Raw genomic sequence first — 23,407 nt, 5'->3', positions numbered from 1 at the left:
GTTCAAGGCAGGTGAAGAAGCAGTTTACAAAAGCATCGATCCTGACAAACTGAAACACAGAGTCAGGAACAGATCAAAGTCGACCAATCGAGAGAAATAACTGTTTACCGCTTTCCTGCAGCCTAACGAGGATGTGTTCATGTGAGATCCCGTATTTATAGAGTTTATTTTAGGTATTATTACTACCGTGATTTTATACCTATCCAACTCTTAGCTGAGGTGAATTACCATTCATCCTATTTATGTCTACGTGGCTAGCAAACATTTTTATCAATCCAAATTGCTATGGGAAAGAAGGATTATGCGCTTAGAGGGCACGTATATGTGCTGAGGTGAAGCTACCTTGTGGATGTGTGCTCTATATTGCTATGCAATTGACACCTCTCAATAGGATGGTTATCAAGTCCTTATAGTTTATCCGTGTATATTAAATTAATAATATTTTTACTTAGCCTCCAAGTTTTGCAACCGTCATATCCTAGTATAAATAGGACTTTCCTATCTTTGGTTTCAAACATGAATTGTTTGATGAATGCATGCTATGCATGCAAGTGTTAGTATGTACGTATAGGTGGTGTGTTTATGTAATATATGTATGTACGTGTGTGTGTGTGTATGTATATATAGAGAGATTAGGAAAGAAAATAGTGGAAGAAATACATAGCATTAGGAATGATCAAGGAGCTTGCTGAATTACATGGAACTTAGTTATTGCAGTAGTGATGTTGATCTTCGTTTTAGCTTTGGATTTGAGGTAGGGGATTTCTTTGGGAACTTATCACCATTGGGATATTTGTCTTGTTTAGCTTTGTGAAATATGTGTTATTCTTGATATATCTCTGTAATTGATATATTGGAATATGATTTATATTATTGTTGGTAATGTGGATACTGTGATGATGATTATATGCATATGTCATTGCATATTGGAGTGGATGGACTTGGTTGGAATATTTGAGATTGGCATACGAAAATGGAAATGTTATTTTGTGTGGTTGAGTTCGACTCTCATAGGTACCAGCAAGGGTGGCAAAAGTGAAATTATAGGAACGATACGAAGTAGTGAGGACTTTAGCAATCAAGAAGAGAACAAGATGACCAACAAAATAGGAAATTTGGGTTGATTGAGTTACGGGGGTTAGTTTATATAATAGAGCATTCGGACCACCGCTACAGTGGTAAAATGCATGGTATGGGACATGCAGGTCCGCGTGTTTTATTATATGGATTAACAGGTTGGGTAATTGAAGTTAAGATGCATTCATGATAAATAATTTATGTTTGATAACATGTTATAATTGATTACGTGTTGCATGACACTTGGTTTGCCATGACAATTGTCCTTGATAAGATTTATGTCCTTACTAAGCTGTGGTTTCGCTCACCTTATACATTTTAGACCTTGCAGGTTCCTACAAGTGTAAAGAATGGTAGACGAGTGGAGATTGTGTTAGATGAGAGATTTAAGATTTTTGATGTATTTTTGAACACCTGTAAGGATTTTGGAGTTATTTTTTTTTTATAAGAGAAGTTTGGTTTTTCTTTTATTTTTACTTTTACTCGCACACCTGGCGCGGGGTTAATTTTTTCGCCGACCCCTGGGTCTGGGGTGTGACAGTTTGCTTGGTATGTCGAAGAGATGCCAGGGACATATCCCTTCATAATTTGTCATTGCCTCCATCTGGGCGCTTACTCCGTATATAACCAAATCAAGATGTACGAACCAAACATGGAGAAAACATCATTCGTCATTGATTAAGGTACATATTGCTATAAGGTTATGCCTTTAGGTCTTAAAAACATAGGAGCAACTTATCAAAGATTGGAGGAATGAAGGAAGTGTACGTAGACGACATGGTCGTCAAAAACAAAGAAAAGAGGGATCGCCATACCCACCTTCAAAAGTCTTTGGACCTACTCCGCAAGTACAACATAAAGCTCAACCTGGAAAATGTATATTTAGAGTAGCTTCGTGCAAGTTCCTAGACTACTTAGTCACTAGGTGCGGAACAAAAGCTAATCCATACTAAATCAAAGCAATCATGGAGATGAAATCCTCTAGGATTGTGAATGAGATATAAAGTTTGACGGGAAGAGTGGCTACCCTCAGTCAGTTTCTTTCACGACCCACCAACAAGTGCAAGCCCTTCTTCACGACAATAAAGAAGAGCAAATGCTTACTCTAGACAAATGAATGTAAGGAAGCCTTCATGAAGTAAAAGAGTATTTGTCCAACTCACCACTATTATCTAAGCTTGTGGAAGATTTTTTACTTATACTTAGCGGTGTCGGACTGCGCGTTTAGTGCAGCTTTAATTTGAGAAGACTTGGGGGAGCAGAAATTGATACATTATGTGTCAAAAGATCTTCTCAAACCAGAAGCCAAATACTCAAAGATGGAAAAGTTCATCTTTGGGCTGGGAATGACAGCTAGAAAACTATGTTCGTACTTCTAGTTGTTTCGAGTCGTGTACATGACAAAGTACCCATTCCTCCATCCTACATGGTCCCGATGCGTCATCCAAAGTCACCAAATAGGCCATCAAAATGGAGCAGCAATAGATCGTCTATCATCACAATACTTTGATAAAGAATAGGTGTTCGTAGACTTTCTAAGAAGTTCACCCTGATGAATCAGGGTGTACTTATCCTCGCAGATCCGCGAAGAACACTTGAGAATCTTCATCTTTAAAAAATCTACGTGGACGAATCGTCAAATGTGAATGGAGTAAGAGTAGGAATGGTTTTAATGACATCAGACATATCCATACGAGAACATGCTTTAAAGCTCAGATTCAAAGTAAGCAACAACGAGGCTGAGTATGAAGCATTGCTCACCAGACTTAGGGTCGCAATGGAATTGCAAGTCAAGAAACTATTGATGTGGTCGAAACTAACACACATTAAACCCTATAAATTATGCAATCGTAGTACAAGTAAGTAGGGATCGTTTTATTCCAGGGATTAGAAGGGATGCTAATCAACACAAATTAAAGTTAATAAACTGAAAACTAAGTTAAACTAACAACAAAACAATGACTGGGGGGATTTTGGACCAATTCAATTAAAAGAAAAGTAAATGGTAGCAAGTAAATTAAGTTGTAAATGAAATATGGATGAAATGATAGCTAAAGGATTCTTCTCCACACATGAATCATATGCATACAAATCGATTTCCAGTTTTTCTTCCTATAAACCATGAAGGACAATGCCCCAAATTAACTATGTACAACACTAATTAACTCTACAATTTTCTTAAGTTCATTGAATTGGACTCAGCTACGCAACCAAATTATTCTTCTCGAGTTCCCTAACTATGAAAAGCATGATAGAGATACATCTCGAAGATCATTAAGTTTTATGAAAATCATAAGCATTAACAAAGTATTCGTAACTATGAAAAACATGATACTCTTGCCAAGGATTTACTTAACTCAATTATGACTAGTGACTTTTACTACTTACAAATATAAGTTTATTACTATTAGGTGAAATTCCTTTATATTCTAACATCAAATCCCTGCATGCAAACTAAGTATGCATCCTTAATAAACATACAAGAATAAGTTTTCTATAAAGCATATAAGTAAATAGCATTCATGTTTTATGAAACAATAGCTGGATGTAATCAATTTATATATAACATATGATCATGGTTTTGAATTCACCTCTAGCTAAAAAGAAACTTAGTTACACATGTTCATCATAAATGAAAAACAATCTAAAATAAACATTGAAACTTAAAACAAAGAGAGAAAGAACGCTGAAAATTCCAGCAACTTCAATGGATGAATGGTAGGTGTGGCAGCCCCCTCAAACGTTGTAGGACACTTCGTATACATATATATATATATATATATATATATATATATATATATATATATATATATATATAGGGCACAACTAGGGTTTTCTTTAGAGTGAATAAAAAGAAAGGAAAATATATCCTTTGAATTGTGTAATTTGTCCAGAATAAAAAAAAAGGCATGTAAAAGTGGCTAAAAGGCAAGTTTTTTATGGGGTAACAGAGGCTGCAAGATATTCCAAAGTTATCCCAGCAACTTAGCCTTTATTTTGTATGTTTTTGCCTTATTTGGCACCTCCAAATCAAGCTAGATATCCCAATTCCTTTCCCATTATGATCTTGGTCTTCTAACAAGCTACATTCATCTTGGATTCTTTATTTGGACTTCAAAACAAGTAACAACTTTGTTTGAGCTCCAAAACAAGCCACTAAACTTCTTTCCAACTAGGATTCCTCTTTATTGTGTAATTCCTTGCCTTCCAAGCCTCAACTTTAATTTCTCCATATTTTAGCACGTGTTTAACATCTTTTAAACACAAAAAATGTCCGGCCCATATACGATCCACACATGCTATCCAATCCAAGTCCAAAACTGCTCCAAATTGCTCCATTTTACTATTTATTGTCATATTTACCAACTGGACCTATACTAATTCGAAAATAACTTAAATTACTATAATAAATGAAAATTAAGTAAGTAAATGCAAAGAAATAAGATAACAAAGTCACATAAATATACTCCGATCAAATTCCCTCACACTTAGCTTTTGCTAGTCCCCGAGCAAAACAAGGAAAACAAAACAAAACATAAACCTTCCAACAATTGCCTCAGGGATTTCCAATGAAACATGACATGTTAAAAATCACGACTCACATAGATTTTAGCCATCCTTACTCTTGAGCTTATACTTAGCCGTAGTAATCGCTCACTAGCTCACATGTAATCAATTAAAACAACATTTGAAAGTAGTAACATGCCTTGGATAATTCACTCAATTCCTCACCGAATATACTCTCTATTTTCACATATATTTTCTGACTACACTCCTTGTACTAAGTATATGTGAGAAGATTGATGTAAACATGTAGATTAGCACTTACATATGTTATAACAAAGAAGGCACTTTTAGGAATTATTAATATAAACATGTATATGATCTCATGAACAGAGTGCTACTACTTAGAAGCGAGAACCAGGGATTTCATATGCTCGTACCAATTTCAAACTCCACATATTGAAACACATAACAATCAAAATAAAAGTCTAAGGATTGTAACAAGGCTAAGGTGTTGGCTAACAAAGAAAGGTTAAGGATAAACAAAGGTTCTAAAAGTGATAGTAAGCAAAGTAATGAAATCAACACTTATAATTCAACTTTTGATTGCAGCACCCAACTATAAACACAAAGGGGAGATTCATAAAAACTTTAGGGTCAAATTCACATTTTTGGACCTTTCTTCAACAACCAACACTTATGAACTCATTCTCACTTCTTTTCAACTTTTTTTTTTCAACGTTTTTCTTCTTCTTTTCTTTTTATTTTTTTATTTTTTTATTTTTTGAAACATAAAACATAAACACTACTTCACTAGACTCAAAATAACAAATCTTTCCCCCACACTTGTTTTTCTGCAAATCATAGATCAAAAGGAATTCCCAATAAGTCATGCTTCACTATTATTTAAGATCAAGGGTATGGATATTCCTATACTAGGCTAGGTAGGGATAACGCAAGCTAACCATGAAAATAGGCTACATAAGGCTAAAAAATGGGTTAAACCTACAATATATGTGTAAGGGATAAGGTTTTTTTGGCTCTGGTGGTAACTAAATACCTTCACCTTGTTATTTGCTATGCAATCAATTTTATGCTTTGAACGAAATCGGCATGAGTTCTAATATTTAGAACTAATATGATGAAAAAGCATTCTAAGTAGTAACCAAGCAAAGAAATAACGAGATCATGCAACGACTTTAGAAAACAAGAATATCACAGATTAATAACTCTCTAAATAAAGAATAAGCCCAAGTCTCACAGGATTGTAGTGTTAGTTTGAGTTTTTTCCTTCAAGCATATTACAAAAAATTGATTTTTTTCCCTTTGTAATTATATGTGAATTCATAAATGACAACTACAACTAAGTATTAACCAAAGAGCATATCAAACTTCCACTCATGTTTGTAACTTTCTTTAACAGTTATGAAATTAAAAACTGAATCCTCATCATTGTGTTGGAAGGTACCCTAAGACACAAACAAACAAAATTAAAACAACTTTTTTTTTTTTTTTTTTTTTGTATTTTCTCAAACTTTTTCTATTTTTTTTCCAATTTTTTTTAAACACTTTAAAACAATGAATAACAACATTAGTAGTGATAGGTGGTGAAATTCGAAGAGAAATCATGAAAAACAATCTGTTTACCCCCTCCACACTTAAACCAAACATTGTTCTCAATGTTTCAAAAATAAACTTAAACAAGAAAGCAATAAAAGATAACTAGAAAACAAGACAATCATGGCAAAGTAAAAACAATAACGAGAAGGGTACAAGAGAGCAAATATGGTTGTAGGAGCCGAAAATTGCCTTGTCTCTTTATTTGAGCACATGAGTTGCCTCCCAAGAAGCGCTTGTTTTAACATCTTCCAGTCGGACAACACCTCCATTTAATGTTCACTAGGACTAGCGGCATGGCGTTGATCTTTGAATGGAAGGTGATACTTGAAATGATTCGATAATGGTTTAAATTCTAGAGCGGGTGCCTGAATCATTGAAATCAACAACATGTTAGTAGAAAACAAAATTGAAATTTGAGGAGGTGGCTTACATGTGTGCTGCGACAAGAACTCAAGGACAAACACTACTTTGAAAGTTTCAGGAATGTTGCTCTTGGCCAGATTTGGTGTGAGGGCAGTGACTTGTCATGTGTTATAAAATTCAACTTCTTTGGGGATGGTTGTCTCAAGTACATCCTTCTTTTTATTGTACAAATCTCTTTAAAAAATTCATCACATTCTGGAACTTGCTTTATTATACCAAGAATCGAGATATTAGCTTGCAACTTTCGAAAGGCTTCCAAGATGTCTTTTTCACTCTCTTCTTTCTTGGATTGCATAAACCTGCGAGGACAAGGTACATTTGGTGGAATAAGGTTAGAAAGAATTGAATTTGGAACAACCTTACTAGAATTGGATGGTGGTGGAGCTAGGGTAGCTGCGACAATAGGATTAGAGCTAATTGTGTGTTGCGGCAAGGCTTATTCTAAGCTTGTAAGCTATGTTTGGACATCTTTGGTTCAGCTCCAACCTCTATACCACTTCCTAAAGTGATAGCTTCAACGATTTCTAAATCTCGCGTTGAATTGACAATAGTTAAGCTGGGGACTTGGCTTTGTTCTCAAATTTGTCCCATGAATTTCACGATCTGTCCAAGTTGATTTTTTAATTCGACCATCTCTTTAGCTTGGTTTTCTAGATCCTGAGTCAAAGAAGCACAATAAATATTTAGTGTTTGAAGAATTTTAACATGATCCATGGACATACTTGAATTTGGTTGGAATCGTTGTGGGGAAGATTGGGCTATTTGGATAGGTCTTGAATAAAACTCTTAAGGTTGTTGCCAATATCCTTCTTGTTGAACTTGTTGAGGTTCCTTCCATATAAAATTTGAATGATCTCTCCCACCTAAATTGTGAGTGTTGGAAAACAAGTCGTTTCTTGATTGATTATGGCATTGATAACTTTAAGTATTGACACTATCCCAACCTCCATTCTCAATTAATTGAGGATGTTGATTAGTTTGATATCCTTGCATATAGGACACACCAAATGTAACCACACTTTGCGTTATGGACCTTTTAATATTCTGCGACATAAGAGAAATAAGATTTGTCATTTGAGCTTGAAGATTAGCAATTGCCATGTCTTGCTTCTCTAGTACCTGAAATTAAAGAAATAAAACTAAATCAAACATCAAAAGAAAAAAAAACAAAAAAAACAGAGTGATTAGCAATTTTACTAATCCGCGGCAAAGACGCCAAAATTTGATGTGGTAGAAACTAACACATAAATTAAACCCCATAAATTATGCAATTATAGTACGAGTAAGTAGGGATCGTTCCATTCCGGAGATTAGAAGGGATGCTAATCAACACAAATTAAACTTAATAAACTAAAAGCTAAGTTAAACTAACAACAAAACAATGACTAGGGAGATTTTGGACGAATTTAATTAAAACAAAAGTAAATGGCAGCAAGTAAATAAAGTTGTGACTGAAATATGGATGAAAAGATAGCAAAAGGATTCTTCTCCACACATGAATCATATGCATACAAATCGATTTCCAGTTATTCTTTCTATAAACCATGAATGACAATGCCCCAAATTAACTGTGTACAACACTAATTAACTCTCCGATTTTCCTAAGTTCATTAAATTGGACTCAGCGACGCAACGAAATTATTCTTCTCGAGTTCCCTAACTATGAAAAGCATGATAGAGATACATCTCGAAGATCATTAAGTTCTATGAAAATCATAAGCATTGATAGAACATTTGTAACTATGAAAAGTATGATACTTCAGCTAAAGATTTACTTAACTCAATCATGACTAGTGACTTTTCAGAAAAAAAATCAGACTTTTTTTAGCACTGATAAAACATTCATAACTATGAAAAGAACATTTGTAACTATGAAAAGTATGATACTTCAAATGTTCTATTTCTTTTTTTAGCATTGATAGAATATTAGTAAAATTGCTAATCACTCTGTTTTTTTGTTTATTTTTCTTTTGATATTTGATTTAGTTTTATTTCTTTAATTTCAGGTACTAGAGAAGCAAGACATGGTAATTGCTAATCTTCAAGTTCAAATGGCAAATCTTACTTCTCTTATGTCGCAGAATATTAAAAGGTCCATAATGCAAAGTGTGGTTACATTTGGTGTGTCCTATATGAATTTTTTTTCTGAAAAGTCATAAGCATTGATAGAACATTCGTAACTATGAAAAGTATGATACTTCAAATGTTCTATGAAAATCATAAGCATTGATAGAACATTCGTAACTATGAAAAGTATGATACTTCAAATGTTGCAGGACACTTCATATATATATACGGTTAGGGTTTTCTTTAGAGTAAATGAAAAGAAAGGAAAATAGATCCTCCGAATTGTGTAATTCGTCCAGAATAAAAAAGGCATGTAAAGGTGGCTAAAAGGCAAGTTTTTATGGGGTAAAAGAGGATGCAAGATATTCCAAAGTTATCACAGCAACTTAGCCTTTATTTTGCACGTTTTTGCCTTATTTGGCACCTCCAAATCTGACTAGATATCCCAATTCCTTTCCTATTCTGTTTCTAGTCTTCTAACAAGCTAAATTCATTTGGATTCTTTATTTGGACTTCAAAACAAGTATCAACTTTATTTGAGCTCCAAAACAAGCCACTAAACTTCTCTCCAACTAGGATTCCTCTTTCTTGTGTAATTCTTTGCCTTCCAAGCCTCAACTTTAATTTCTCCAGATTTTAGCACGTGTTTAACACTTTTTAAACACCAAAAACATCCAGTCCATATGCTATCCACGCATGCTATCAAATCCAAGTCCAAAACTGCTCCAAATTACTCCATTTGATTATTTATTGTCATTTTTACCAACTGGACCTACAATAATACGAAAATAACTTAAATTACTATAATAAATGGAAATTAACTAAGTAAATGCAAAGTAATAAGATAACAAAGTCGCATAAATATGCTCCTATCAACTATCAGTCAATTACAACTCTAACTCAATACTGATAGTTAACCAAGTCAAGAGAGAATATGCAACTCATCATCCGATGATGGGACTCTACCTAGCTAAGGCTAAGGCACTCCTCAAATGATTTGACAAGTAAGAGATCCATCAAATCCCTAGGAATGAGAACTGTCACGTTAACGCAGTAGCAAACATTGCATCCATCGTTGACTATGTGCTTTGACGAACAATCTTGTTCGAGTACCTCGTTACCCCAAGCATTCACGAGCCCAAACCATATAGTCGTCACAAACAACACAAGGGAAAAACTGGATGAACGAGATCATCGACTACATCTAAGACGGAAAGCTGCCCGAAGATCGTCATTTGCTGATTCTCGACTCGTAAAACTACCAATTCTTCTTTGTGTGCATTGGATACGGCTGTGGCTGCATTATGGCAGTCCACACCATTTTAACAACCTCCATGACCTTATTCTCGGTGTTGGCGGCTTAAGATGTAGGTGGAGTTAGTGTTGTGAGTTGGGTTTGAAGGTGATGACTTGATAAGGGTGGTGGTGGTGACCATTAGTTGGTGAAGGCTATGCTTCCATGACCTTTTAACTAACATAAATTTAATTTGAGCTTAATGGATATGACATTTTCAATAGGTTGGACACTTGTTTTAAATGTTTAAAATGATTGAGACAAATTTGAGCCGACTAAAAAAGTGGGGAGATTTTAACTTTAATATATCAAGAATCATTAGTTAAACAGAACAAAATATGCGCACTAATTGTGAATGGTTGATTAGTAAAGTTCGCACCAATCAATAAGTTTTTTTGTGCTCATGCTCATCCCTTTTTTAACTAAACACTTCCATGCAAAATATTCATTACTAATGAGATAAATTAAGAATTCTCAAAAAACAAAAAAAACAAAAAATGTCAATTCACAACATGATTGAATATTTAACAAAATCAGATAAACAAATATCATCTAATAGATTACAAAATGAAATACAAAGACATATACGTGAACATAAATCTATTTTATTTAGGGGTGTACTATCAACGCACCCTATTTTACTTCTCACACATGCCTTGATAATTTCTGTCCGTTGATCTTCTTCAATTCATTCGATCCGATGACCGAAATTTAAAAAAATGTATTAAAAGTAAAATGAGATGTGTGGATATCACACCCCTTAATTTAAGGTGGTGAGGAAAAATGCGTTCTACTTCAATTTCTATTTCAATTTCAAGTTGGAAACTTGTAGAAACCAAATCCAAAACCGAAACCAAAGGAACAAATACACCAAACAAATATAAACACACGCTCAAAAAATGAATAAATAAATAAATAAACAAAAACAAAAACAAAAACTAGAGAGAGAGACCAAAGCCAAGGCCAAGGTCGTAGAGAGAGATTCATACGGTATTAAAGAACAGAGCCATAGCCACCTCTCTTCTCTCTCTTCTCCCCTCTCTCTCTCCCTCTCTCCTTCTCTCTCAATTCAGGAAATGAAGTTGGAGCCAAACAAGATTACTTTCACTTCCTCTTTAAAACCCTAATTATCGACCCCCTCCCTCTCTCTCTTTCTTTCTCAAGAAACCCAATCTTCTCTCTCCACAATCTTCGATCCCTCTCCGCCAATCGATCCACTTCAATCACTTCTCAAACGCAGAGGAAGAAGAAGACCCTTTCTTTCCCTCTTCGCCTTCACCGGAACCCCACAATTTCCCAATCCAAACCTCTCGATCTGCGGCGCTCTATTTCGGCGACTGATTTTTCTTTAGGGTTTTTGGGTTCTCGGGTCCGTCAAGGCTGGCGGGGATTCGGGTCAAGTAAATGGCGGATACGCCTGGTATCCGCCGCCGTCGTTCGTGTGTATTCTCTCGATTGGGTAGGATAGGATTACGTTGCTGTCAAGATTTTTCTGCTGCCTAGAGTGAGAAGCGAAAACAAAGCATGCTGAGCGTGCTACGCGTGCACCTCCCTTCGGACATTCCCATTGTAGGCTGCGAGCTCACGCCATACGTGCTTCTGCGCCGGCCTGACAAGGATGTCACGACAGACGATGTGCCAGAGTCGGCCCCTCTTGATGGCCACTTCTTGAGGTACAAGTGGTAAGTGACAATTTCCCCAATCAATTTCAGTTTGTTTTTGTCATTTCTTATTTGCTTAATTTGGTTTTCGGGTTCTTTTCAGTTTCTGGTATTGTGGGGGCTTTGATCTTTGTTTGGGCTTCTGGGTTGGTTTGTTGGTATTGTTGTTACATGGGTTTTCTCAAAGATTGTAGCTTTATTTTCGTCTATAGGGAAAAGGTTATAGGTGTGTTGAATTTTAGTGTAATGTGTTTGTGTAATGTATCTTTTGGTGTATGTTTTAAAATCATAACATCTTTTGGTCATTTTGTGTATTTGTAGTTCTACATTCACCACTGTTTAATTATGTTCTTGAATTTGAATTCTGTGTAGTTTTTTGTCCACTGGTGCAGTATTATTGTACTAATTTCCTTGAATTGCGTAATTGAATTAGAAAAATTTAATGTTCTCAATAGCATCATTTACTTCAAATGAAAGGTGAATTATTTGTCCCTGACTCAAAGCTCAATTGAAACATTGCAACCAGGCCAAATTGGGTTACGAGCTAGACTTTACAAGTCTAGAATAGTTTGTTATAGCAATAATTAATAGGAGAGTGATGAATGCTGCAACAAATTTAGCAGTGCTAAATGTCAAATTATTGAGACCGGTTTGGAAATCCAGGTTGCATTACTACCTTTTTTGTTGCTAATACACGTGTTTGGAGCACATATCTGCCCAATGGTATGTAATAAAAAAAATATTTAAACCTTTTATTCTGCTTCTGAGCTTGGGGTGAAAACTAGTTGCCAGGTTGGGGCTTATAGCTCCAATTATAGATATCCTCCACGGGTATAACGCTTGCCTTGCACCTACGACCAGAATTTGAATTTTCCCATTCTTTTATTCTCAAGAAAAGAAAGAAAGAAAACCTGACTACGGAATTTTGACCGACTTTTAGTTATCTATCCGTATTTCCTTCTGGGTTTATTTTTTCAATAATAGCCAGTTTTTGTAGGTCCCATTAGAGAACTAACCTGTTTTGGGCTACGTTGGGCTGAGTCACAATCAAGATCAAGTTAAGATGTGGGCTGAGATTGGGGTTTATATGTTCAAGATCTCAATCCACATCTTGACTCATATATTGATCACCATTTTGGTGTTCAAGTCCAAAGCAGGTTAATCTTCTGAGTTTGTTGAAAAAGGGATAGTTTTCCAGTGGGCCAATGCGATGGGTTATTTTACGAAGGAATCCTTGTTTTGTTTTCCACTTGACCTAAATTCTTATTCAACGGTTGTGCTGTTTTGTGTTATAGTTGTGTCATGTGTCAGGGGACAAACTAACCTTTTTTTTTTTCTTTTCGGGTCATTGTGGGGATAAACAATGTTGCCTACTTCTTTAAGGTTCGTGTTATGCACTAAATGATGAGATTCTATCATTCAATGACAAAATATTGATTGCTTAATTAATTTATATGATGGTGGTTGATTGGACCAGCATATTTCACTTGCTTATCAAGCTTATATTTTGTACGGTTTTTAATTGACATGCAATTAATGAATTGAGGTCCGTCATTAAGTGACAATATTAGGTATTATTTACACCTGATAAGCTCATAGTGCAAGTATTGACAAGTGTGACGCCCTTTCTTTCTTATACTAAAATTGATGATAATTAGTATTTATTCTCGGATTTCACATACCTATGTCACTTGAGTGCATGTTTGTGTGCTTTTTTTTGGGTGGTGGTGTGTGTGTGTGTTTTTTTTTTTGGTGGGGGGGGGGGGGGAGTGCTTTAGTGCAGCAAATTTGGTTAGTTAGAGGATGTTGACAAATTTTTTTCCTTCTTAAGTGCTTAAATGACCCCTTCCATCTGTGGAGTGAGGGAAGTTAGGGGACTAGTGAATTCAGCACGCTGATTGATCTTGAAGCTTCAAGATGGACTGAATATTTTATTTTATTTAATGTCAGCTTCTGTGATTTATGTTCGCCCATTCTTGATCTTGATTGCAGGTATCGTATACAAAGTGATAAAAAAGTTGCTATCTGTAGTGTACATCCATCTGAGCAAGCCACATTGCAGTGTCTAGGTTGTGTTAAGGCCAAAATACCTGTTTCAAAAAGTTACCATTGTTCACCTAAGTGCTTCTCGGACGCGTGGCAGCATCACCGTGTTTTGCATGATCGTGCTGCTAGTGCTGTAAATGAAAATGGAAATGAGGAAGAAGAGGTGTTTGGACGCTTCAATAGCTCTGGATCTGGAGTTCTTAACACTAGCTTATCTGGTTCCGTGTCAAGCACGAGTTTGACAAATGGTTCAGCACCTTTATATCCTGCAGCTGTTACACAAAGGAGTGGTGGTGAAACATGGTTTGAAGTGGGCCGCTCTAAAACATATACACCAACAGCTGATGATATTGGGCATGTTCTAAAGTTTGAGTGTGTTGTGGTTGATGCTGAATCAAAAGTACCTGTGGGACATGTCAATACCATATTAACTTCCCGTGTCATTCCAGCACCTTCTCCAAGTCCACGCCGTCTGGTTCCTGTCAATGGAGTTGACGTGATGGGGCATTTAGATTCAGATGGCCGTATTTCTTCTTCTGGAACTTTTACTGTGCTTTCATACAACATTTTGTCTGATGTGTATGCCACCAGTGAATCATACAGTTACTGCCCTTCATGGGCACTTTCTTGGCCATACCGCAGACAAAATTTGCTGCGGGAAATTGTTGGTTATCGCGCAGATATTGTTTGTCTCCAGGAGGTACACATTCACGCTTTATTAGTTCTCTTACGATGATATTGATAATTAGAGCATTATGAGAATGTCTTGGTATGCTCAAGCCAAATTTTTTTATTGAATTCATGAAGATCAGGTTATAATTAAGGTTTGATATACTGGCAAATGACACTTAAGAAAGTGGCGACAATTTTAAAGAACAATGACAAATGTTGCTTTAATTTCTAGCCATATTTGAAGGTATACCTGTCAACTAAATATTTGGAAGCATTGAATGCTACATGTCATAAAGAACTCATTCATTTCAGTGTAAGTTATGAAATAACTATGCATTTTGTGTTATATGAACTGATCATTGTCCCTTTCAGGTTCAAAGTGATCATTTCGAGGAATTTTTTGCCCCCGAGCTGGACAAACATGGTTATCAAGCACTATACAAGAGAAAAACAAATGAGGTCTCTTAGCTCATCCTTTATACATATTATGGCTTGAATGAACTTCATGTGCGTTATGCTCATGGTTTTTTAAATTATTTTGGCCTTTAATTTACATTCTCTGGCTTCAGGTTTACAATGGAAACACACAAACAATTGATGGTTGCGCAACATTTTTCCGTAGAGACAGATTTTCACATGTCAAAAAATATGAGGTTAGGAAAGTGCGATATATAACAGTGGATATTTATTTATGTTTTATTTGGTTCTTAGTGTGAAGCAATTTGTGTTTATGCAGGTTGAGTTTAATAAGGCTGCTCAGTCCTTGACTGATGCCATGATTCCAAGTAATCAGAAGAAAAGTGCTTTAAATCGATTAGTTAAGGTGGGCTTGTTATTTATGGATTATTTTGGGTTGAACTTGATCTTTTTGAATTGGTCTTAATCTAAGAAGCTCATACCTGGATCTCAATATGTCTGTAGGATAATGTTGCTCTCATAGTGGTTCTGGAAGCAAAATTCAGCAATCAGGGAGCTGATAATCCTGGGAAACGGCAACTTCTTTGTGTGGTATGACTTATATTTTTTATACTTGTAATATTTGAATGGTCTTGTTGTTGAATTTGTTTGTACTCTTTGGGATTTGTTATCTTTTCAACTGCCCCAATATCAATGCAAGGGCATCTTTCAAGGCATCTGGTAACACGTTTTCTGATGGAATGGAGTACAGGCAAATACACATGTAAATGTCCACCAAGACCTGAAGGATGTCAAACTCTGGCAGGTAACTTGTATTTTTGGTTCTTCCATATACATTAGTGTATTGGTTCAATCAGTTTGAAGTTGGCATTCAATTTTTTGTATTCTTGCGTTTCTTACCAGGTTCATACTCTCTTAAAAGGACTAGAGAAAATAGCTGCCAGTGCAGATATCCCGATGCTGGTGTGTGGGGATTTTAATTCAGTTCCTGGAAGGTCTGTTGATTGTTACTGATGATCTTTAGTTGGATTCTAGAATTTATTACCGGTACGTTGTTTGCTTAAGGTACTGCTGAACTTTGTTGCAGCGCTCCTCATACACTTCTGGCTATGGGAAAGGTAGATCCATTGCATCCGGATTTACAAGTAGATCCTCTTAATATATTGCGCCCTCTCAGCAAGCTGATACATCAGCTGCCACTGGTAATACATGCTTTCTGTTGTATTGGCTTCTTGATCATCTTTTTGTTATTAGTGTTGGGAGTGTGGAATATGCATATTTTTGGGTGCTGAATTACTAATCCAACTCACAGGTTAGTGCATATTCATCATTTGCAAGATTGGGGGTTGGTCTTGGGATGGAGCAGCAGAGAAGGAGGATGGATCCCACCACAAATGAGCCGTTATTTACAAATTGCACTAGAGATTTCATTGGTACCCTAGATTACATATTCTACACTGGTAAGTTTATGGATTACAAGTTTGTTTGATATGTTCATTTTGATGCCTCACTTTGTTAGAACATTATTCATAAAAGGTAACGTGTGGTTGCAGCTGACTCCTTAACAGTGGAGTCCTTGTTGGAGCTCTTGGATGAGGAAAGCTTAAGGAAAGACACGGCTCTTCCTTCTCCAGAGTGGTCATCAGATCACATTGCACTTTTAGCCGAGTTTCGCTGCAAGCCTAGAATTAGACGTTGACACATTCAGGTAGTTATTCAAGTCTTTGTTGTTATATATGCCTGTATGTATATGGTCTTGTTTGAAATTCTTGTTTGTTGGGCTTCATTTGTTTTCGTTTCTATCTTTTTCTGTTTTCATTTATGAGTAGTTTTCTCAGAGATCAATTTAGGAAGATTTTTGGCATTTAAAAAGGAGGAGGGGGAGAGATCAGATACATTAATGAAGTACAGCCAATGTAATTATGTATGGCGGTATCACTAATTAAATTTGATGGGGTGACATCTGCTTAGTTGATTCAGGGCTAAAAGTAACACTTTCTACTTCAAAGAAACCTCTCAATTTGAATTATCAAACATAGTCATTTCTTGTGTTGGTATGAAAGAATGATTGCATAAATGTGCGCCGACTTATGTGGTTTTTGTGTTGATTGTAACCTCTATGCATGTAGGAGAGAGCTCCGGAGACATCCATGAAAAAGGCTGAGGGAAGCTGTTGGATGAAGTTAAGTTATTTTAAGAATGGTAGATCATGCCCCACAGTTCTTTCCAGGTATCTCCTTGCGGGATCCTTGCTATGATCTGCTTTGTATTATGCCACCGTTGTCTTTATAGAAAAGCTATTATGATCCCTGCTCAATTGCCGATGTCGTTTTTGCCTATAGAATTTTCTAGATGCTCACTGGTTCAGTATATCTGGTCTTAATCCTGTAACTCTAATCCCTGAAAGGCAAGTGGTTAGTAGGCCGGCAATTGTTTGCTCCTTTTCTCTTTTATACCTTGGGGTTCTCCTGTGCTCCTTAGGATCCGGTCACAGCGCCCTCTCCTCTTTTTCTTCCATTTTAATTTTTGGTAAGGAAACACAAAGGATCAGGAATAAGATTTTGATTTTGATTTTTTTTGTTTTTGTTTTTCTTTCGGGTTCCATAAAGTAGCTCATCTTGTTTGCAACTGGACTGCATTTGGTTTTTTCCATTTCGTCACTAGTTTGAGATGAGTTATTGTAGTCCGAAATTCGATTATCGACCTGAATGCTGGATGCCAACTGTTAAGATCAATCCTTACTGGATAAGAATATGTGCATACTTTACACAAATTGATTGAACCGAGATGCCTGTGCCTGTGGTTTATTCGTGTTTTTTATTTATTTTTATTTATTTTTTTATCGCTTTTGGAATCGGAGGGGAATATGAATGTTAATCTGGACTTGAATTTTGTTTCTAAAAGAATGGGCACGTTTGCTGGCCCGGTTGTGCGCTCAAAAGTTGATAGATCAGGCATATGATATTTAGACACGCAAAACTGACACAATTAGGCATGGAACTGTAATCAATGCCGTGCCAGCGATAAGCAGAAGCTCCGGCCAATAACGTACACAGCCCCACGGCCTCTATTAATTTACCGGATCAAACTCTCGTCCAACTTTGATTCATCAAATTCGAACGATGCTGCTCGGAAAATCCTAGGTACAAAAATAACACAATCACAGTTCATTTGGTTTGTGTTACCCAGACGAACAATATGCACATACAATCACAGTTCATTTGGTTTGTGTTACCCAGACAAACAATATGCGCATACAATCACAGTTCATTAAGCTCAATTAGCGAGACGCAGACCCGTAAAATTCTAAGGTTACGATTCACCGAAGATCAGAGTATAGTCAAGCTGCATGAAATACCGAATGTCTGCACTAACTCTTCCACGGTTCCACCCTCGCATGTCTGTAGATTGACTATCAATGCAATTTCGAAGAGTAATCCTGAAAAACATACAAACAGGCAATCATAAGTCCGAAGGGTTTAAAGATATTCAACTGCAAAGAAACTAATGCAATAGATATTGCGGGGACTTTCGCGAAACATTGGTGAAGCTCGTTCCTAATTCGCCTCAAACTTACAATCTAGGAGAGAATCATTAGCATAAAAAGACTGGAAGATGAAAGGATGAAAGAAAAACGGCAGCTATTTGAGCCCCCCTTCCCAAACTGTGAAAGCTTCATGCTAAGCATTTTCACCAGAATGACTACGTCGGAAGATATATCTGCCTCGGTAATAAATTATAAAACAGACTCAACGGATAACAAAATGTTGGTACATGTAACCATCTAATCGTCTGTCCTTGTGTGTGTGTGGCCTTGACAATAAACCCTGCCAAACAGCGGGGAATACGAGCTTTAATAGCTCGGTTATTGTTCCTTCCTTTTTAAAGTTCGTATAAGTATACAAATGCATGAAGTAAACCATAGCAACACTTCAGTAAGTTGTTTGCTCATATGGAGTTCAAGAATCAGACTTCCCTTTTAATGGACAGATTGTGATTTCTTATCTGTTAAAAGTCGAGGTTTGTCTGCTCATAAAGGTTACAGCTCAGAGATAGTATACCTTAATGGAAGAATACAGAACCTGTTCATCTGCAAGTTTCCAGAGCATTAGCTGTGCACTTTGAAGCACCGCAACTTTGGAAACATTTGAAGCAATTCATCACGGCTCCGTTTCTACAAGAGAGTATTGATACAGTAGAAAAATTGGTCAAAGATTTAGTAACTAAAAATTGTACCAAATATTAACTAGATCATTACCTTAATTCCAATACATCCATTAACATCAAGAGTCGTAAGTGTGTTTGAGCAGGTCAGTGAAAGGGGCTCCAAGCATTTATCAGTCACCCCAACTATCCCAAATAAGCTGCATTGTTTCATTCATAAGTCAGTAAGATCACTGAAATGCATGCAGGTTTCATTCAACAGCATGGGAACTCCATAGGTTTACTTAAACAAAAAAGTATCAAACAATGTTTCTTTTTCTGTTTCTATGCATGTACTCTTTTGCCATGGTTTCAAAATAAACCGTGATATTTCCTAACTTCAGCTCAATCCAATGTCTTCTTGCTCTCTAAATGGGTTTTAAATAAAGAAATAAAGAAGAAAAACAACAATAGTTACTGCTCTTGCAGACCGGCCAAAAGATTTCAACCCTTGTGATTCCATCCCAGTTGTCAAAGACATTCAAATATAATGTAACGGGATAAGTGACCAGAGTTTGAAATTTCTCAAGTCAAGAATGCACAGGCCAGCATCAAGTAAGTTCTTCAAAAAAATTCTTATCAAGACTTACCTGAGAAATTCAAGCGACGTACAACCCTGCGCAACGGCTATGACCCCCAAATCAGTGACCCGTACACACCTATTAGAAAGTGAAGATTGGTTTTGTAACTGTAGTTAACTTGTCTCCTTTGCTTCATATGCATGTTTAAGAATTCAAATGCTTCAGTTACCAAATTACCATGTCAAATTGAGAGACAAAAGGCTCTTGCATCTAGCTATACAAGACACCCCTTCATCCGATAGATTCTGAAATGTGATTTCCATAATTATTTACCATCAGTTTAGTAAAGTGTTCCAAAAGAGTTACGTCAGCAAAACTAAGTCTAGTTAATGTTACCTGAGCACCGCATAAATCCAAGAATTGAAGATGGGAAAGAAGTGATATTTTCTTGTAAGCTTCATCAGTGAAGCTGAGCAAACAAAACACAGCCAATAAAAATACAGGAAGAAGAACATAGCTCAACTTTATATACAAAGCCGTTATCAAATACCTTGACAGGGCATACAAATTTAGACTATGGAGACAAGGACAACTGTGCAATATCTGCTGCAAGCCAGAATCTGTTAACTTGACACACCTGTGCATAAAAAGTTATAATATGTAAGCGCGGAAGGGAGCTAATGGCTTTTTCATAGGAGAATCAGTTCCACCCCTCCTTTGTGTAGAAGGTAATGTGTATTTTAAAGGAAGGATTCAGAATGTCAGGTTATAACTATACATTTCCACTTTAACCAACTCCACTAGCATCACCATGTCATGTCAACTATCAATTTTCAGATAGGTCATAACCCGGAAACCACACAATTGAAAAATCATTGGTGTGATTCCCTGTTGTGAGTGTCACATAAGCAGATAAAATATTTTAGTTTCTCACAAATGAACTTTTCTCCAGATGATACAATGATTCTCAGCGTTTCCTACCTGGTCAGGTTCAACAACTGTAATTCTGGATAATTCTCAGCAACTAATTGCAAGCTTTTGTCTGAAAGATTCTGCAGTTTCCACATCAAAGTAAACAATTGAAATAAATCCTTCACCAAAAAAATATATATATAAAAACTTAAAAGGTTGCCTAGCCAATATAACATATAATAGTAACCTACACTATCTACTTAAATAAGGGATACATATGAAGCATATCATAACGGACCTACTTCAGGACACTAAAACCCAATCTTTTGCAGAAGATTGAATAGAAACTATACAGACTCTGCATATATGTTTCAAAGTGTATAGTTTGCAATTCACAAAGAAGTAAGCACTGAAAAAGGATGGGACCCAGTGACAAGTACCTTACAGCCACTTAAATTCAGATCAACTACATGCTTGCAGTTTTTCACCAGGTGCATTATACCTATATCTGTTGCCCTGAAATTCAATTCAAGTTCCGAAATTCATTGAAGGAAAACAACATTTCAACTAGATATGAGATTTGAAAGATAAATAAACTTTAAATACCTCACATTCCAATAGATTGAAAACTCCTTCATATTGGGGCAAGAACTGGTTATAGCTTCAATTCCCTTATCAGAGATCTTCTGGCAGCCATTAAGATTCAAAACCTCCAGGTTTTGAAGAGAATCATGACACTGAGGAAATGCATAATTTTCTTTTACACAATCAAAGGTATGCAAAAGCATCTATCTTGAACAATATTGAATACTTCATCAAGTACTCATAGTTCTTTGATACCAGAATTATAATAATTATGTTTAGCTAGCTCGTCCAGATTCCATATTTTGAGGGGAAAATTGAGAATAATAACAGGTGATCTACTGTGTAAGGGATAGAGGTTGTCAAAAGCTAGGTCTGATAAAGTAATTGGTTTTGTTTCCATTCACAATATCATGTAACACAAACATGTCTTGTGCTGTAAGATCCCACAACTCATGAAACCACAAATAACTTAAAATATAAGGACATAAGCTTAGTTGATTCTACAAGTGGAAAATTTAAAATCATGAGGGTTAGCCCAAAAATTAGACTTAATCACAAGCGTGATTAGTCCTAACCCTGTCATGCTTCTCAATGTTCTCATACTTTACAAATACTAACAGTACATTGGTAAACTGTTTTATAGTATGCTTTCTATGTAGCAAGAATGTTCATAAGAGTGCAAGATCCATACATTACTCATTAAACCTATTATAATGCCGTGATGCTGGAAAATAACACCTTCTCTGGTGTTTGTATTAGTTAATATTTTAATGCAAAATGGAGCAAGGCAAAAATTGTTACAATTATTAACCTTCTAATATTCACTAGCGTTATTATTATAATTACAATGTCCTTTCCTCTTACACCAGAAAATCGATATCTTCCTAGTTCTTTGAATATGAATTTTGCCGCAAGCTCTTACTAGAATGAATGTTACCTTACTCTTTACGAGTTCAAGATACTTGTCTTCAATGTCTTGTGAAAATTCAAGGTTTATCTGCTTCACATGCTGATACCTCGCCTTGACACATTGCATCAAGAAACCATATCAATATAGCAATGAATACAATCATCCACTTGAAGCATTTTGTAATACTACAACAAGCAAACTCTACATACCAATCATTTCAAAAATACCATTTATTGCATCATTGAAGAACAATTTTTTATTGAACTTCCAAATTTAACGGAGAAACCAATCATCATTTCTCCCTTCTTAAAACTTGAATTAGGCACAAAATAGCCGCTATTTTGCGCCACATTCGAAGTTATGATCACCTAAACAACATTATTTCGGTATTTTTCACTAACAATTACCCCTACATCATCGAATGCCGGTATCAAACAAATTAGTTTCAATCAAATTTGCTATATCCAAGTTCTAACCAATGAAAGAGCATCCACAAGGCGATTCCCAGCATTATTCATTTCTCGAAGTTCCAGAAGCTGAAACAAGAACCAAAACCCAGTTACCCATGTCACAGAAACACATACAACACACATCACTTAAAAACCCATCTCAAATTTTGAACTTTTAACCAGAAAAACAAAGTATTAAATCGAGAAAAAAGGACAAAACAATACCAGCCAAAGGGAAGGGTAGGAGATGAGAGTTGCGTTGAGCCATGGGCTGACTAGCAAGAGAGAGATGAGGTCCCTCTGAGGCAGTCTTGTGCTAACTATTTTCAGAACTTTGGGAAGCGTTTCTCTGCTCCAAGCCACCTCCTCCCCACCTGCTTCTTCTACTTGTTTCTCTTCCATTTTTTGATCAGAGAGTGTGAATCTGGTTTTGCGTTCGTTGCTTTTTTTTTGCCAAAAATGTGTAAATAGGTAGGAAGTTATCGGTATTGGGCTATTGGAAGCGGCCCCACTTCGAGAATTTTTTTCACATAACAATTTATTATTGGACCGGGACGTCATATGATGCGGATCCGTTCTATATAAGTTTCTCTTCTTAACTTACCTCAATATTTCCTTGGTTGAAAAATGAGAACGTTTAACCACGAATTGGTGGTTCAGTGGTAAAAGACAGATTATGAGGCTTCCTTTAAACTAAAAAATGGAGGTCTCGAGTTCGAAACCCGCTGCTGATGTGGAAGCCAGACTTGTGTCTAAAGAAAGGTTGAAATGCCTCCGTAATGAAGGTCATCCATTACAAAAAAGATCTTCCGAGTGGATATATGGAAGTAAGCTATAATGATCCAAATAAATGTGGGTTTATGAACCTATTGAGATTACTCAAGAATTTTGCTATTTCAATTTTGCTATTCCTTGGGAGCAATGTAGCTAAGTTACAAGGAAGCCTTGACCAGGTAGGCAAGATGAAGTCTCTTCGTCTCCTACTCTCAATTGCTGAGGAATCAGAAGGTCTCTGTTACCATTAGATATTCTAAATGCTTTCTTGA

At 36.1% G+C, this 23,407-nt stretch overlaps 2 protein-coding genes across 3 annotated transcripts; one reads left to right on the top strand and one right to left on the bottom strand.

The window, feature by feature from the left end:
* Positions 1-10,934: 10,934 nt before the first annotated feature.
* On the top strand, positions 10,935-17,355 carry LOC126591788 (carbon catabolite repressor protein 4 homolog 1-like). Its single transcript, XM_050257470.1, has 12 exons — positions 10,935-11,667; positions 13,639-14,392; positions 14,737-14,823; positions 14,934-15,017; positions 15,101-15,187; positions 15,286-15,372; positions 15,533-15,586; positions 15,685-15,776; positions 15,869-15,983; positions 16,094-16,241; positions 16,335-16,489; positions 16,911-17,355. Exons 1-11 carry the CDS (start codon positions 11,510-11,512, stop codon positions 16,478-16,480), a joined length of 1,812 nt encoding a protein of 603 aa, XP_050113427.1. The 5' UTR covers positions 10,935-11,509; the 3' UTR covers positions 16,481-16,489; positions 16,911-17,355.
* Positions 17,356-17,855: 500 nt separating this feature from the next.
* LOC126591790 (F-box protein At3g58530-like) lies at positions 17,856-22,824 on the bottom strand. Of its 2 annotated transcripts, none has more exons than XM_050257472.1 (13): positions 22,587-22,824; positions 22,389-22,448; positions 21,940-22,023; positions 21,024-21,154; positions 20,858-20,933; positions 20,487-20,557; positions 20,056-20,142; positions 19,902-19,974; positions 19,743-19,810; positions 19,575-19,643; positions 19,040-19,145; positions 18,864-18,955; positions 17,856-18,220 (listed from the first exon to the last, which is right to left on the bottom strand). In XM_050257472.1, exons 1-12 carry the CDS (start codon positions 22,761-22,763, stop codon positions 18,890-18,892), a joined length of 1,068 nt encoding a protein of 355 aa, XP_050113429.1. In that variant the 5' UTR covers positions 22,764-22,824; the 3' UTR covers positions 17,856-18,220; positions 18,864-18,889. The 2 variants fall into 2 exon arrangements, with proteins under 2 accessions (XP_050113429.1, XP_050113428.1); XM_050257471.1 differs by having other exon boundaries at positions 18,843-18,955; positions 22,587-22,823.
* Between the last annotated feature and the right edge of the window lie 583 nt (positions 22,825-23,407).

The sequence above is a fragment of the Malus sylvestris genome, chromosome 12, assembly GCF_916048215.2.
Source record: "Malus sylvestris chromosome 12, drMalSylv7.2, whole genome shotgun sequence".
Classification (NCBI taxonomy): domain Eukaryota; kingdom Viridiplantae; phylum Streptophyta; class Magnoliopsida; order Rosales; family Rosaceae; genus Malus; species Malus sylvestris.
The sequence above is the reverse complement of the archived record's forward strand: the minus strand, read 5'-3'. Positions and strand labels throughout refer to the sequence as shown.

What these genes read in the sequence shown, in the direction of transcription:
- LOC126591790 (XM_050257472.1), bottom strand. Translation starts at nt 22,763, where the DNA reads ATGGAAGAGAAACAAGTAGAAGAAGCAGGTGGGGAGGAGGTGGCTTGG. An exon ending in TTGTGGATGCTCTTTCATTG is followed by an intron (nt 22,024 to 22,388) that starts GTTAGAACTTGG and finishes CAATGTGTCAAG; the next exon opens with GCGAGGTATCAGCATGTGAA. An exon ending in AATTTGTATGCCCTGTCAAG is followed by an intron (nt 19,975 to 20,055) that starts GTATTTGATAAC and finishes TTGTTTGCTCAG; the next exon opens with CTTCACTGATGAAGCTTACA.
- LOC126591788 (XM_050257470.1), top strand. Translation starts at nt 11,510, where the DNA reads ATGCTGAGCGTGCTACGCGTGCACCTCCCTTCGGACATTCCCATTGTA. An exon ending in ATATTGTTTGTCTCCAGGAG is followed by an intron (nt 14,393 to 14,736) that starts GTACACATTCAC and finishes TGTCCCTTTCAG; the next exon opens with GTTCAAAGTGATCATTTCGA. An exon ending in AACGGCAACTTCTTTGTGTG is followed by an intron (nt 15,373 to 15,532) that starts GTATGACTTATA and finishes AATGGAGTACAG; the next exon opens with GCAAATACACATGTAAATGT.